This window comes from Sminthopsis crassicaudata, chromosome 3 (genome assembly GCF_048593235.1).
Source record: "Sminthopsis crassicaudata isolate SCR6 chromosome 3, ASM4859323v1, whole genome shotgun sequence".
Classification (NCBI taxonomy): Eukaryota; Metazoa; Chordata; class Mammalia; order Dasyuromorphia; family Dasyuridae; genus Sminthopsis; species Sminthopsis crassicaudata.
In genome coordinates, this window is record NC_133619.1 from 78,487,767 (window position 1) to 78,503,972 (window position 16,206).

Below are 16,206 nucleotides of genomic sequence, written 5' to 3' on the forward strand. Positions count from 1 at the left end.
ACATGTTTTTGTGTGTATGACAAAACTCATTATTCTAACTCTTTTCTTCAACAAGAATCTGTTCATTTTATTCTAGCTTATTTCTTTCTTTTAATTTCATTAGAATAGTGACTGGAAAGTAGGTACTGAAACTGAAAGATCTGGATTTAAGTACAGTATCTGATAAATCCTGGTTGCTATGACAATGAATAAGTCACTTATCCTCTCCCTGTTTCTGACTCTAAATTGCAAAGAATGTGTTGACCTGCACTGGTAGAAAGAAGTTCCTTATTGGGTTAGTCCCTCTCATGGTCATCAATATTGAGATTACCAAGATTGTCAACTTATTGATCACTGGAAAAAGGTGTCATATTTAGAATATTTTCAGCTAAATTATGGTTTATAGAGTCTAAATTGCAGGGGTATATTTTTTCTTTTTTTGAAGGGTGACTAGGGCAAAAAATTCATCAGTAAATAGCCAGACTCTCTCTGTTGTTGGGAACCTAATCAAAGATTCCCAATACGGAAGAATTTGCTAGAGATATTCTTCCATTGGAATAACATTGGAGAACCCATGATCACTTCTCTGTTATTCTGAAGCCCTATGATAGTAATCTGCAAACACATGCATGAGCACATATAAATATACATATGCCCTATTGCTAATATTTTCTTAAGTTATAGCCATTAAATATAAAACAGCTAAGATGTTTGCTTTTAATTTACTTTTTAATTTTCAAAGAAGATTTCTTCCAATTTTACTAAAAACAAATAATCTAAGTAGAGTTCTCAAAATTAATTGAAAATGAATATCAATCAGCTGAAATCATCAAAGTAACTAAGAGTTCATCAACAAAAAGCATTTTGTAAGGATATGATTATAAAACAGGACATAGCCTACAAGTTGTTCTAAGCAATTATGAAATCTCTGAATTGGAAAGAATCTCCTAGCTAACTCTACTTTTTAACTGGACAAGAATCTTTTTCTAAAAGGTTCTTGATGAGGGATTACCTAATCTCTGCTTGAAGACATTCCGTGAGGTAGAATCCATTGCCTCCCAATGGAGTATTTTCCTTTGGAAAAGTTTCAACTATTAGCATGTTTTACTTCACATCAAACCTAGATTCTACATGACAGATGTCCTTTAGACTGTGACACAGAATCAGAGGTCAGAAGATAAACTGGAGCTGAATAGGTCAATTTGTGAATTTAAGATGGTACTAGGTTCCTTGACTGCTTTATCATACTCTTGACTTATAACAAGCTTCCAGTTCACTAATTTCCTCAAATATTTTTCAGATATACTGCTATCTAAATTGTTCCTCAGAATTGTGTATATGTAAAATTCATTTTTTTTTACTGTCAGATTTTGTATTTATCCCTATTTAATTTCAGCTTACTAAATTTGGCACAACATCTGAGAATAATAAATGGGTTTAGAGTTGTTTTTTTTTTTTGCTTGTTTCTTTTTTAAAATTTAATTTTGAATTCCTCAGTATTTTTCTTCTGAAACTAACCCAAATTCTGGGCAATACTTAGTCACTTATTCTCAATCCTTGACGTACAGTCAGTACTTAATAAGTATTGGTTGGATCAGGTGATTTGAAATGGGAATGAGAGTAATGTCTCTGATAAAAAAAAATAATAATAGCACACACTTTTTTATAGGCTGATATAGGGAAGGAGGATACTTCAGGTAAAGGAAACAATATAAGCAGAGATAGTTAGAAGCAGTTCAGCTAGAGGAATGTTCAGGACACAGGAAGGACTTCAGTTTGCACAGATGAGAACGTTTTGAGGTAAATTTGGAGAAATAAGGTGGTGACCTTGTCATTGAAAAGTCTGTACCATAGGTAATAAGGAGTCGCTTACAATTTATGAAGAAATAAATAACCTAAGCAAATTTCCTGTGCATAAAAACAATTAGTTCCCAGAGGGAATAGAAGGGAAGGATTGAAGGAATGATAATACACACTAAAAAAGTTACAGTAATCTTTTGGTTGGGTGGTAAGTAATAAATAAACAGGAGACAATGAAAACAGAGAGGAAGACGAAGATATTACACACATAAATATATACATATATAATATGTTATGTTGCATTATATATATTTAATATAATACATGTATGTAATATACATATATTATAATAACAAGAATAATTCATAATTAATAACACTTTTAGGTGCTTTTCTTACAACAATCCTATATATAGATGGTGTATATATATATGCATATATATATATATATATATATATATATATATATATATGTAAAATCTTCATTATACAGTTAGGGAAAGTGGGTCTTGGAAAGGTCAAGTGACTTGGATTATATGTTTAATTTTATGGGTTTTTTAATTCAACTTATTTTAAAGGTTAGAAAAATGATGTCCCAAGATATTAAAACACTTGCCAATCAATGGACAAAGAATTACTATTAGGGGCAGGAATTGATTCAGTTCTCCAGAATCCATGTGCAGAGTTCTTTTTAAAATACTATGATGAGTTTAAGAAGAGAGAAGAATCCAAGCTTTCTGTGCATGGCAATGTACCAGTAGAAATAAGAAACTGAGGAGGATCAGATTCAGGAGGAAAGGTAAGCTAGGCTTTGAAGGTGCCAAGAGGATATCTGGGCAGGGAAGTTCCTACAGATTAGAATTTGTTAATAAAAGTTCAAAGGTATGTATAGAAGAGAAAGTTCTAGGAATGTATGAGACTGTTAAGAAAGTTAAAGGAAGAAATTGACATTTTTATCATATTGGTCTTATCTACCCATGAACAATTGATATTTCCTCAATTATTTAAATCTGATTCTATTTGCATAAAATGTTTTTAAAATAATTTTGTTTATATAGTTCCTAGATTATAGGTTATTTAGTTCAGCTCCTTTACTTTACAAAAAGAAGAGAGCCTAGGATAGAAATCTAACTAATATTCTAAATATGGTATCCTTCCTTGCACTTAATTTTTTAAAAATATTAAAATTTACACTTAAAATTTTTAAATTTTAAAAAATTCAGTGTAATCTTGTTTGTGTGTGTTCTGAGAAAGAGTATGTAGGCTTCATCAGGGTAGAAAGAGAATCTCTGACACAAAATGTTCCTGCCTTAACAGAATAAGAAGAGGATGAATAATTGGCAAAATCAAAAGACAATGGTCAGTAATAGGTAAGATGAGGACCAGCTAAAGTGTGGTGTTTGGGCAACCAAAAGACCAAAGAATGTTGGAGTAGAAAAGAATGCCCAAGAGAATCACATGTTACAAAGAGGTCAAAAAGTGGGTCTGAAAATGGCCAAAGGATTTGGTGACTAGAAGGTCATCAGTGACATTGGAGATAGCAGTTTCTGGATATTGGTGGAAGATTGAAGACAGTCGGATGTTCATGAAGAAATGAAGACACCAGCTGTAGAAAACTTTTTTTAAAAAAGAAATTTAACAGAAAGGAAGAAGAGAGAGATAGGACAGAAAAAGGATAGGGTAGAAGTGTCTAGGGAAGTACTCTTTAGAACTGGAGACTACGGGTTTCTGTCAGGATGAAGTCCTGACATGGGGTAGACTTCAGATGCATGCTTATTGTGAAGGGAAGGAAGGAGGAGGAAATAGGAGAGGACAGATATTATATAAAGGATGAAGGATATTTCAGCATGGAATATGGCTATCTCATCCTTTGAAAAAAAGAGGGACAGAGGGAAAGGGGGTAATGCTACTAAGAAATTTTGAGGAGAATAAGATAGGAAGCATCAGTTTGCCATAATCTTCCAGATGAATTGGAAAGTTGTCATCTCCTGTGATAACGGAATGTGGGGTCTATGTGCCTGACAACACAGGGAAAACATTTAGTTCTCCTGAGGACATACCAGACCATCCTCAGAACTGTCCTAAATCCCGTTCTTAAACTCAGAAGGTTAAACCAGGGCTTCTTAAATTTTTCCACTCATGAACCTTTTCAGCCTGAGAAATTTCTATGCAATCTCGGGTATATAGGTATACAAGTAGGTATATCAATCAAACAGTTACTGATAATAAATCAAAATTTTGTGACTCACACATTCAGTTACAAGATCCCCTATGGGATCCTGACCCACAGTTTAAGAAGCATTAGCTTAAATGACTATAAACTTATGCACTTCAGGGCCAGCAGCATCCTTACCTACCTTAAAAGCAGCACCTCCATGGATTATAGACTTGATAAAAATCCCCAAGTCAGCTCCAGTCTCTCGGGATTTGTTCCCTTTTAAGCTTACTCCAAGCCCGGCAGACCCTGAATCATTGAGAGGGATCTCAAAGGTCAGCTGCTCTGGAGTCTCCAGGGACAGCACATAGCAGCGGTCAGGCTCTCCTTTCTGTTAGGAAAAATGCAGATGAAAACAATGAAGGACAGAAAGTAGATTAGATGTCTCATACACAGGGATTGTCAAACACAATCCAATTGGCAAAGACAGGATGATTGGGCCTAATACAGTTTTGCACTATTGTTCCCAGAGGGTAAGAACTGCTTCTTTTCTTTCTGTAAAGTGATGAATGCACTAAGAAGTATGTGCTTATGGGCTCTCAATAAAAAGTCTGTAATGGTGGTCAACAACAACAACCCTTTGGCTAAGAAAGAAGTATAATATCTGGAATAACCCAGAGGCATTAAAAAATTCTGTAGAGCACACTGAATAATTAAAGGAATGGAGAATGAAACTTAGAAAATCTTTAGTGCCGGAAGGGACCTTGGAGACCAGCTAATCTTGCCCCTCATTTTGCAGAAAAGGACACTGAGACCTAGAGAAGCTAATGTATTAAAACTTTAGGGGAGTATCTGGCTTATATGAATTTAAAGTATATCATCATATTACTGAGCTCTGCTAAACAATCTTCCTTTCTGCAAGAAGCCTTTACTGGTCATCCTTAATGCTAGGGCTTTCCTTATAAGATTTTTTTTTCAATTTATCTAGCATATTTCCTCTTTGTACCTAACACATATTAGGCATTTAATAAAAGCTAATTGACTTGAACTAAGTTGGTGGTATTTGGTTAATTAGTCATGTCTAACTCTTTTTGCCCAATTTGGGGTTTTATTCTCAGAGATATTAGAATGGTTTTCCATTTCCTTCTCCAGCTCATTTTAAAATGAGGAAACTGAGGCAAACAGGGTTAAGTGACTTGCTCAGGGTTACACAGTCAAGAAAATGTCTTAAGGCTGGAGTTGAACTCAGGTCCTTCTGATTCCATGGCTGGCACTTTATTTACTATACCATGTAGCCTGATCTAAAGTGCTGAAATATAATTGAGATTCTTTTCCAGAGAGAGAGAACTTTTGAAAATAAATCACACATTCATACATGTATAAATGTGTATATACAGATGCATATGTGTTGTGTGTGCGTGTGTGTGTGTATATATATATATATATATATATATATATATATATATACACACATATATATGTTTTAAATGCATATAAAGTTAAAGTTAGACAAGATGTTTTATAATATCCCTTTCAACTCAATTAATATTTAAATTATATAATGCTAATTACCTCTTACTATCTCTTACCTCTTCACTAACATAAAAGTGGTCACATGCCAGCTGAATAAGTGAAGCCCTTTTTGTATGTAGTCTCTACATCATGAGTTCTTAACCTGGGGTCAATGAACTTGTTTGTTTTCAATAACTATATTTCAATATAACCCATTTCCTTTGAAACTCTTGTATTTTATGAGTACCTGCAACCATGCTTGCCTTATTTAGGAAGCACCCCAAATCTGCTCCATTATCTAACTTGTTCTCCTTACCTCAAATCAGAGGTCCTAACATAATCAGGCTGCCAGCCTCAGAAAGAAGTTAACAAACTAATTAATTTTAGGGTGTAAGTTAGTAGTGGTGGCTAAATGAGTTAACCTTCCCCAAAATATTGACATTTAACTGACCCTTTTCTTATGGACAATGCTCAGGAAAATAGAGAATTAGTCACAGAATTTCTGATTTTTAGTAAGAATCCAGTAAAGGCAGGTTTTTGTTGGTTAGATGGTACTAAGAGAAAGGAGGAGCAGTTCCTGAAGGTTTACAACGGATGGACATCTATATGAATGACATTTCTAGTCCAAATAATAGGTTCTTGTTCATTCTTTTGGGTCCATTATACTGAGGAGGAAATCTTAGTCCCTCACGAACTTCCATGAACTTTCTCATGATGTCCCTTCATATCCACTTTTCATATTCACAAATCTGAAATCATGCCAACAAATCTAGTCTAAAAATACGAAAAGTAGATACCACTAACTGACCAGTATTGTTTTTAGACAAAGAATCGGTTTCACTCTCCAACTGTGCTTTGTTGCTACTGCCTTTGGGAATTTACTTGGATTAAAATTACATATTTCTTAAAACTCCTAAGGCTGTCTGAACTTCAGTCCCAGAAATAACAACTATAAAAATGTAATAACCAAAGACCTTTAAGTACAGTAGAGCTTGGTGGGTATCATCAGAGTCAGATTGTAACTATCTAATTATAACCTTTCCCACCAGTGAAGAAAAGGGGATCTCAGTACAGAGTTCTAAAAGAAAAAAACAGCTCCTTTTTCACTCTAAGTCAGGAGTTCCTACCCTGACATCTATGAATATTTAAAAAAAATGTTTTGATGTTAATTATTTCAATATAATACATTTTCTTTGTAATCTTGTGTACTGCATGTTAAACATGTAAAAGCAGGAGCCTGAACTGGAATGTATAGGTTCCTCCAGATTGCTTCCAAAAGGGTCCAAGTGAAATGTTAATTAAGTAAAAATATGAAGTTCCACATAAATTAAACTTCACTGGCTAATTGAATAAAATAATTACACTTGTTAGTTAATTCCTTATCTACCCCATCAAGTTATCCTCTAAGAATCCAGGTTTTGTGGCTTTGTTATGGAAATGGTCAAGCTAAATGCCAAATTTACAATATTAGCCTTCATCTATGCTTTTCAAAGTACCAAAATTGGAATCTATATGATTTCATAATTTATATTTCAAGGAGTTCTAGGATTCAATTAATTTTAGTCTAAAAACCTTCTAGTAAATTAAAGGATAAATTAGCTCATTGTACTGTAAGTTTGAGGATTCAACAATTAAAAAAAAAAAAACCAAAATCCTCACTGCAAATCTTTTAAAGTGGCTGCTCTCAAAATAGCCCCTTATCTAAGAGGGGCAAAATTGATGTATGAACTGAACCTTCTTGAAGAATGTATTCAGTCCATCTTACCCTATAATTGAATCAGGTTTTCTTCAAAAATGTAGTCTATTCCTAAGCCAGTCTGATAACGGCTATTCCCCCTAATTCCCCTTATTCAGTGCACAGCTACAAGTAATGGAAGAAGAACAGGGCAGGATAAGATCAAGGTGGTACTATATTTACCTCTTCATCTATAATACTTTGCCATTCCTGATGAGTTCCTTAAAGTAAAGAGTTCAGGCCTATTGATTATTGAAGATTTTTACCTAGCAACAAGAGGACTGGAATAAACTAAAGCACTTTCCTCTAAAAGTGATACAATATCACTTTAAATCACTTAATTCTAAGGGGCTTATTCCAGTAACTTTTTGGCTTTCCTAAAGTACACCAGATCCAGAAGATTATTGGTATTTAGTCTTAAGAAAAAGTCAGGAATAACAAGATATACTCTTGAGGTAAAGCCAATTACTTTCTTAAGTCTTCTTCACTTAGCCCATGTGTAAAGGTCAATGTGATCATTTTTTTCAATAGTATTTTATTTTTCCAAATATATATAAAGATAGTTTTCAATGTTCATTTTTCTAAGATGTTGTGCTCCAAAATTTTCTCTCACTCTCCCCTATTTCCCCCTCCCCAAGAAAGCAAACAACCTGATATAAGTTAAATATGTGCAATTGTTTTAAATAAAATTCCATATTTGTCATGCTGTGTAAGAAAAATCAGGACACAAGGAGAAAAAAACATGAGAAACAAATAAGCAAAAAAAAGTGAAAATACTATATTTTGATCCTTACTCTCTCTGGATGTGGAAGAGATTTTTTCATCTCAAGTCAATTGAAATTACCTTGAATCACCACCAGTTGATCATCACATGATCTTGTTATTGTATACAATGTTCTCTTGGTTCTGACTCACTTTACTCAACATCGGGTCATGTAGTCTTTCTAGGCTTTTTTGAAATCAGTTTGCTCATCATTTTGTACTCTATTACATTTACATGATATAACTTATTTAGTCATTCCCCAATTGATGGGAATCTATTCACTTTCCAATTTCTTGCCACTAAAAAGGGGCTACTCCAAACATTTTTGCACATGTGGGTCTTCTCTTTTATGATCTCTTTGAGATACAGACTTAGTAATGAGATTGCTGGATCAAAGGATATGCATTGTTTTATGCTCAATTCCAAATTGCTCTCCAGAATGGTTAAATCAGTTCACAACTCCACCAACAATGTATTAGTGTCCCAGTTTTCCCACATCCCTCCAACATTTATCATTAAACATGTTCATTTTTTAACAAAATAAACACTGATTTCAAAATTGAATCTTGGAGTCAAGAAGGCCTAGATTCAAAGCTCACCTTTGACACAGGGTGAGTCATTCAGTGCCCCAGGCAAATATAAACCTTTAAAGGTTCCCATCTCTTCTAGTAGAGGAAGTTCCTTTTGAGGAGGAAACTTCTGAAAAAAAAATTGTACTCATTTATTTGTATGTATACTTTTCACCTAAAATTACCCAGAGGTATAAATGTAGGGAGCTATAAAAGTGGTGAGACAAGGGACATATCTTTTATTATGTGGCTACTTTTTTTTTTCTTTTAGGTTATATATAGATTATAAAAATCCTTGAGAATAGAGACCAATTCTTTTCAATACTTGAAAATACCTAAAGCCTTAGTACTTTGAACTCAGAGCCATGCAACAAGCAATGATATGACTCAGAAGGAGTAAACAAGGCATTAAGAAAAACCTTGTTGGTGCAAGTCATTGGAAGGAGTGGTCCCTAAAGCTGCTGCCACTAATGAGAGTGGTAAGTCCCTTGCAATTTGCAGAGAAAATACTTCTGTTTCCTTTTATCCAGTATCTCTCCTCTGGAAATAAAGTGAGGTGTGGTCGTGCCGGAGGATACCCTTATAAAGAATCAGGCCGAGATTTGGGATTCCTTATGTGATGATGCATCAACTAAACTGCATTTCTGGCTATGTAGAAGCTAAAAGTACACCATGCCTACTGATTATCAGCATTCAGAAATGTAAATTTTGAGGGAGGGTAAATGGAGGAGACAAAGTGAAGACTAAAACTTCCAAAGAGGCCTTTCTTTCCTAGTCTGGGCAATAACCTTAACCAGTATCCATAAATGGAGGAATCCCACTCCGTCTGGATGCAGAAAGATCTGTTCTAATTTCCCACTCTCACCTAACCCCTTGTGGGACACTCAGCTCAAAGAGATGCCAGCTGTTAAGGGGAAGCCATCAGCAAGACTAACTGAGGAAATGACCAATCTTGGATTAGATAGAAAATTCTGCACTCTAGTTTTTTTTTTTTTTAAAGGTTTTACTGATTTCTCTTGCTTATTCCCATTTTATAGATAAGGAAAAATTGACATGCTCAGGGTCATAGACGTGGCAAATGTCTGAAATTGGACTTGTACTCAGGTCTTACTGCTCTAACCTATGACACTTAGTTGCCTCTTTCTAAAAATGAACAATGTTTTACATTATATTTTAAAAACAGTTCTTAAAATAGATTGACTTCTAATATTTATCAATCTGACCATAACTATATTTCCTTTCCCCCAAAGTTTCCTATATCCAGCCTCCAGTGATACATCACACTGTAAGAGCAATGAAAATATGCTGTTTTGCTTGATTTGTTGAGGATTTGGGTGGAAAAATATATAAACTCATATCAAAATGATGTGTGTTGAGTCTGCTGGACTAGTACTTGCTCTTTTATTCCTAAGACTAACTTGAAAAAAAAAGTTCCTAGGAGCACCCAATGAAGATAGCAAATAAACAATACTTCAGTTCATGACAGTGTTATCTACATAGTAACTGACTGATGATGGACATTAGCCATTATACAGACTTGAGCTATAACACATACATTAAACAATAGCAAATATTTTATATACACCAGAACCCATACTTCTAAATAAACTGTCACAACTTGGTTGATCAAAAATGTAACAATTTGGCACGAAACATTATCAAGTGAACAAAAAAAAATCTTCATAACATTGAAAGATGGAATTATATCAAGGTATTTTATTTACTTATTTATTTATTACTTATTATTTATTTACATATTTATTTATTCTTCTCTCCCCTGTTTTGGCTCTTTTTATCTTCTTCCACTATTTAATTTCTTTTTTCCCCCACAAGGCACAGGTGGAAGGAAGAAAGGTGGAACAGCAGTACAATGAAAAAGCTATAGATACTATTCTGTTTAGTGAGCATTCTCTTTTAGCTTCAGAATATTTAAAGAAGTTGGACGGTATTAAGAAGAAATAATTAGAGAAAGAATCAGAGGTAAGAAACCATAGGAAACTGTAGCCCAATTTCCTAGTTCTCTTGACTTAGAAGGGTTTTTTTTTGGGGGGGGTGAAGGGATTAGGTAGTGGAGGATGGAGATAGGTGAGAGAGAAGATATGAAAATTACTAACATACTTCTTTTATAGATAATAGCCATTAGAATCAGAAATGATCTTATATTGACAGAGAGGACCAGTCACATACATAGAAATGTTTCAATCTTTACAACCCAAGAAAATCCAACCATCCACTAAGCCAATGTTCACCTTCCCCCAAACTCAGGTCAGGGCTGAAAACATCTGTGTTGACAACTTTTTATATCTCTCATTTCATTAAATGTTATACTCTTGGCTCATTGAGAAAAATCTCTGGATGTCTTTTGCTTTTTCTCCCAAATGTGTAATTAGCCTATGTTATGAGTAGCTTACTTTATATGTGAATTATTTTTCACTTGCAATCATTTTGTCAATTATCAGACAAAAACAAAAGTGTCAGGCCTCTCCTTTTATTTAAAAAAAGATTCAGAATTTTTGTCCAGCAAATCCCATTCCTGGCAACTTTGCCAAAAGAGTGTAAAATAATTTTAAATTGTTAACTTCTGGTTAAGTATATTCCATGATTTTAAGGTAATAAAACTCCTATTTTAGCTAAATAAATGTGTACAGCAAAGAACAAATTAGAGTTTTCAAATATATAATTTTATGATGTACATAATATATAAATATGTATATTCTGACTATTATATTATATATTATATATATATTATATATGATTCTGCATATTAGCACTTGGTAATTTCTATGTTGATAATAATCATACTAGAGAATATTCATATAGATATTTAAAGCTTAAAAAATACTTGAGATATAGTATCTCATTTAATTCCCACAACCCATATTAAGAGATTGAGAACTATAGTCCAAAGCTATGTGCCCAATGGATGATAAAATCCTATATGCAGAACCAGAAGGATGCTCAGAAGTCACTGAGTCCAACCATCTTCATTTAAAAGATGAGGCCCTAGAAATAGAGAGAGGTCAAGTGTCTTGCTTGAGGTTCCAAAGTATTAAGTGGCAGATCTGGGATTCAAAGCCAGGATCCAAACCTAGTCCTCCTTCCACTAAATCATGCTGCCACTCTGATATTCATTTCATAATGTGAATACCAACTTAACGAAGGAACCAGTAGTTCAATTCTTCTTTCAGAGAAATATTTCATTTTAAATTGAATTTTCAAGAACGTAAGGAAAGAAAAGGACAGAGCAGACGTCAAAGGAAATTATCACAGAGAAATGATCATTTTAATAAATGGAAAATGATCTTTTTTAGCTCTTTTGTGTAAAGAAAATCAGCAAAACTCTTGGTGACTGCTGGTAAGGGGATTATTTTTAAGTCCCCTGCTTTAGTGTCAATAAAGACAAATCTCTGAAAAGAATCAGAGATAATCTTCCTGGTACTTTTAAGAATTATTCTTATAAATTAGACTGCAGTTTGTTAAGGCTTAACATGATGCTCAGTATCATCTATCACTTTGAAGTGGAAAAATGAAAATTAATGATGTAACAAGTATAAAAAAATCAGAGCTTTCAGGACCTTCTAAGTAAATGACTATTATCAATATTTTAAAGACATCTTACAATGGCTTGTGTGAAGTATGTTCACAGATTTTTATACTTTCCTTTTATGAGGTATAACTAAAGCAGATGAAAAAGAAAACCACATGATGTATGATTATAACTGAACAAAATAATCTGTTTTCATTTTAAGATGTAACACTTGTGCACCCCCTCTCCAAAGGAACTCTGTTTTGAAAGAGAAAACTAAAAGAGAGCTGCTCTCTGAACTTATCAAAAAACAATTTTCTTTAAGTAAAGAATTAATCTAATACCAGGAAACAAATGTCAAAAATGGCCATTCTTTATTACCTTCCCAATACAAAAAAACATTTAATGTAATACTAAGTCTGAGATTAAACCACTGAAAGTGAAGCTATTCTGAGTTAAAATTCCTGTAGAATCCTTTCATTTCATTTACAGTATGGATAAATGCACTAAAGATGAATGAATTGGTAAGTTTAGTGGCACTGGTGAATCTTGTAATATGTACTCAGGTGGCACTTACAGCAATGATAGAGATGCCCTTTTATCTTTGTGATTCCATCCTTTCCTATCCCCCTCCCTGCCTTACCCCTGAATCCCAACAGGGAACAGGCTCTTTCAATCACTCCCATCCTGACAATTACCACCTGCAATCACTCCTTATCTATTGGTTCCATTCCTGCTGTATACAACATAAGCAAATTACCCTGTCCTTAAATAATACCTTCACTTGGGCTCCATATTCTTTCAAGGTATCATCCTACCACTCTCTTTTGTGGCCAAACTCTCAAAAAAAAAGCCTCTTATACCCAATGCAGTCACTTATCTGCTTCATTTCCCATTCATTTGTCAACCCTTTGCAATATGACCTCTGACCCAGCCACATGACTGAAAATTCTCTCCCCAAGGTTATCAGTAGGATTACTAATGACAAAATTATCATCTTTAAAGTACAATAAAGTTTGCTGGATACTTTGCATGTTATTTTCTCATTGAGGCTCATAACAACCATTTTGATGTATGTACTAAAGTTTTAATTATTTCCATCACAGAGAAACTGAGGCTCAAAAAAGTGTCATCAAGTTGAGCAGATGGGATTGTTTATATAACATACTGGGCAAATCTTAAAGCAATGTATAAAGATTGGTCAAATAGTTCCTAAGAATTGGAGGCAGGATAAAGGCACAAATCTTTCTGATATCAAATCTAGCAGTCCATCTCCTATGTCACAATCTCTTAATTTCATAACCCAACAGCCTTTTTGCAGTGCATTCTCTTCTTTACTGTTCTGTATCTTTTGAAACTGCTAACTACCTTTTCCTACCTTGGTTATTGTAACACTGCTTTCTTTTGATTATACTCTTGTCTGATCATCTATTTCTAGCCCCTTACCATAGCGTGAGGTCCACTTCTTTCTCTCAATTCTTTCTGGTTATTATTATCAGCTCCCATGGGTTACATCATCATTTCTACACAGATGACTCCCAAATATACATAAACACTGGCTTAATATCTCTCTGAACTAGGACTGCTTTGTAGACATTCTCATCTTGATGTCCTGTTAATATCTCAAATTCAATACGTGCAAAACAGAACTGATTATTTTTCCTTCTGATACTAACTTTCTCTAAAGTTTCTATTTCTGTGGAGGGTATCACCATCATTCCAGTTACTCAGACTTGTAGTTTCAGGACCTTGATTTGCTCTTCAGTATCCCTCGTATCCAACCTTTATTTAGTTTGGTCTTAAGGCTGTTCCTCTGTAGCATGTCCCTTGCCTTTGCCCCCTTATCTGCACTTATGTGGCCACCATCTTGATTCAAAATTGCCTCACAACTTGTCTAAAATACTTCAGTAATCTTCTAACTGGCCTCCCAGTTTCCAGTTTCTCTTTTCTGCAAGTGAACCTTTACATTCTCAATGATATTGTTAAAATACAAGTACGTCTGAGCATCTTAATCTCTTTCTGAAGAATTTTTTTTTGTGGTTTTACATTGCTTCTAAAAATCTAGGACAAACCCTCTAGCCTGGTGAGCCAGAGTTTCACCTATCTTTCTAGGTTTATTTCATGTTACTCACCTTAACTCTCTAGTCCAGCAAAACTGGCCTACTTTCCAGCCTCCTATTTTGTCAATCCATCTCTTCTTCTGTGTCATGATAGAAATAGCACATGCCCATGACTAGATATTCCTCCATTCTTACCTCTTTCAATCTATAGCTCCTTCAAGTGTCAACTCAGGTGCAAATTCCTGATATGCTCAAATGATCTTGTATTTATTTAATTGCTGATATGTTGTACCCTTTCCTAGTAAAAATACAAGCTTTTGATTTTTCTCTTTATATTCCTAGAACTTTTTCTGCAGAGTACCTTGCACAAAATAGACAATAAATATTGTCTCATATAATGTTATATCTTTACTATACCTTAAATAAAAGCAACTTGAGAAATATTTAATTAAATTTTTCTCATTCTGTTTGAAAAACATAATAATTCCACATATACATTAAGAACATTTAATAATATTCATGTTATATTTATAATATTTTAGCAGAGACAACAAAATTTTAGAATTTTAAATGACTCTTAGAAGATTTACCTTACGCTTTATTATCAATGTCATTAAGCTTATTGACATTTTTAACTCATGTTTCCATTGCTGCCTAGGATTTATGACCTACAAGTCTCAGGGCTAGGATTAAAATTCTAAATCTCAAATTCCAAAACCAATACTATTTCCTACTATACCATACGGCATTTAGAAAACAAATACTTTCAGATTCCTTGAGAATTATCATTGTTGGAAAAAATGATTGGCTATCCAGGATGACAGCTGAAAAAAAGTATAATTATTATGGATAAAACTAAATATAAAATACATCTAATTCCGTACTTCAAGGGCCCCTGTTTTCATAGGCACATTGTCCTTTGACAAAGATCTCAACCTTGCTATACCTTAGCTGCTAGCAGATGGTCTTTAGGCTTTGCTGTGGCTATTAAAAAAAAAAAAAAAAAAAAAAAAGCACACCCTGGTGTTCTGTTAGTGATGGACTTTACAGAGCTTAATTAGCTTGATCTTCAGCTAGACATACAGTCTATCACTAGGTCTGTAGGTGGAATCTTTTTCATTCAGTAGGGCCTGCCAGGGCTTTTACTCTATAGGTTTTCTAGCCTTTGATTGTTCAAGGTTACAACCATACTTCAATAAGACTTCTGAATAAATCTTTCTTAGTGAAAGACACAAATGAATCTGTAATAAATAATAGTTACAGATCATTAATGGGGTATTCTGATTAATTTTCTAATGAACTAATCTCTCTTTTTGTATTGAAATGATTTAGGTGAGTAAGCCTCTGTTGATATGAGTGCTTTGATTCTATTTACATCAAGAATTCTTGTCTATTCAGAAAAAAATTATTGCGAGTCTATTCAATGCAAGGAATGATACTTGTATAATTGGCTCATATCCCAAAATATATATATTTAAGAAAAAAAAGACTTTATAGTTAGAGACTTTCAGTCTGGTACCTAATTCTATTCACTGCAATGTGTCCATGCTTTCCTGGGTTCTTAAAAAGGAGGGGAAAAGTAAAGAGATGATTTTCTTTGAAGACATAAGCAGAATAAACACAGAAGGAAAATATTATTGCTACTACATGCTCACATTTGCAATATAATAATAAATAAAATAATACACATTTATATGCTGCTTTAAAGTTTATACATTATGTTTCTTCCTTGTAACTATGTAAGATAATACACTTAGCACTTTTCATATTAGAAATCTGGGGATTTTGTCAGTGAAAATAAGGTAAAATGATTTCAGACTCCATAGGATGGAAGAGGCCTTTAAACCCATTTACAGATCACAATATTACATGTAAAAAATCACCTTTATTTGACAGTTTTCTACATGGCACATTCTTCATTATACATTGTCTCTAAATTGTCTTATATCTATGGTGGGTACATTTGTCCACATGGCTCGTCTATCTGACTTATCCAACAAACAATTATTCAGTATTTACTACAGACACAGTATTGCACCAAACACTGTAAGAAAGACAACACAGTTTCTACCCTCAAGTACCTTAGGGATATATGACATTTACATCAA

At 33.8% G+C, this 16,206-nt stretch overlaps 1 protein-coding gene across 5 annotated transcripts in view; it reads right to left on the reverse strand.

The window, feature by feature from the left end:
- Positions 1-16,206, reverse strand: part of PARD3B (par-3 family cell polarity regulator beta) — a 1,277,739-nt gene that overhangs the window by 519,680 nt on the left and 741,853 nt on the right. For all 5 annotated transcript variants that reach the window (XM_074298957.1, XM_074298956.1, XM_074298955.1 and 2 more), the window contains one exon: positions 4,136-4,324. In XM_074298957.1, coding sequence (XP_074155058.1) covers positions 4,136-4,324 — 189 coding nt within the window. The remainder of the gene's footprint in view (positions 1-4,135; positions 4,325-16,206) is intronic.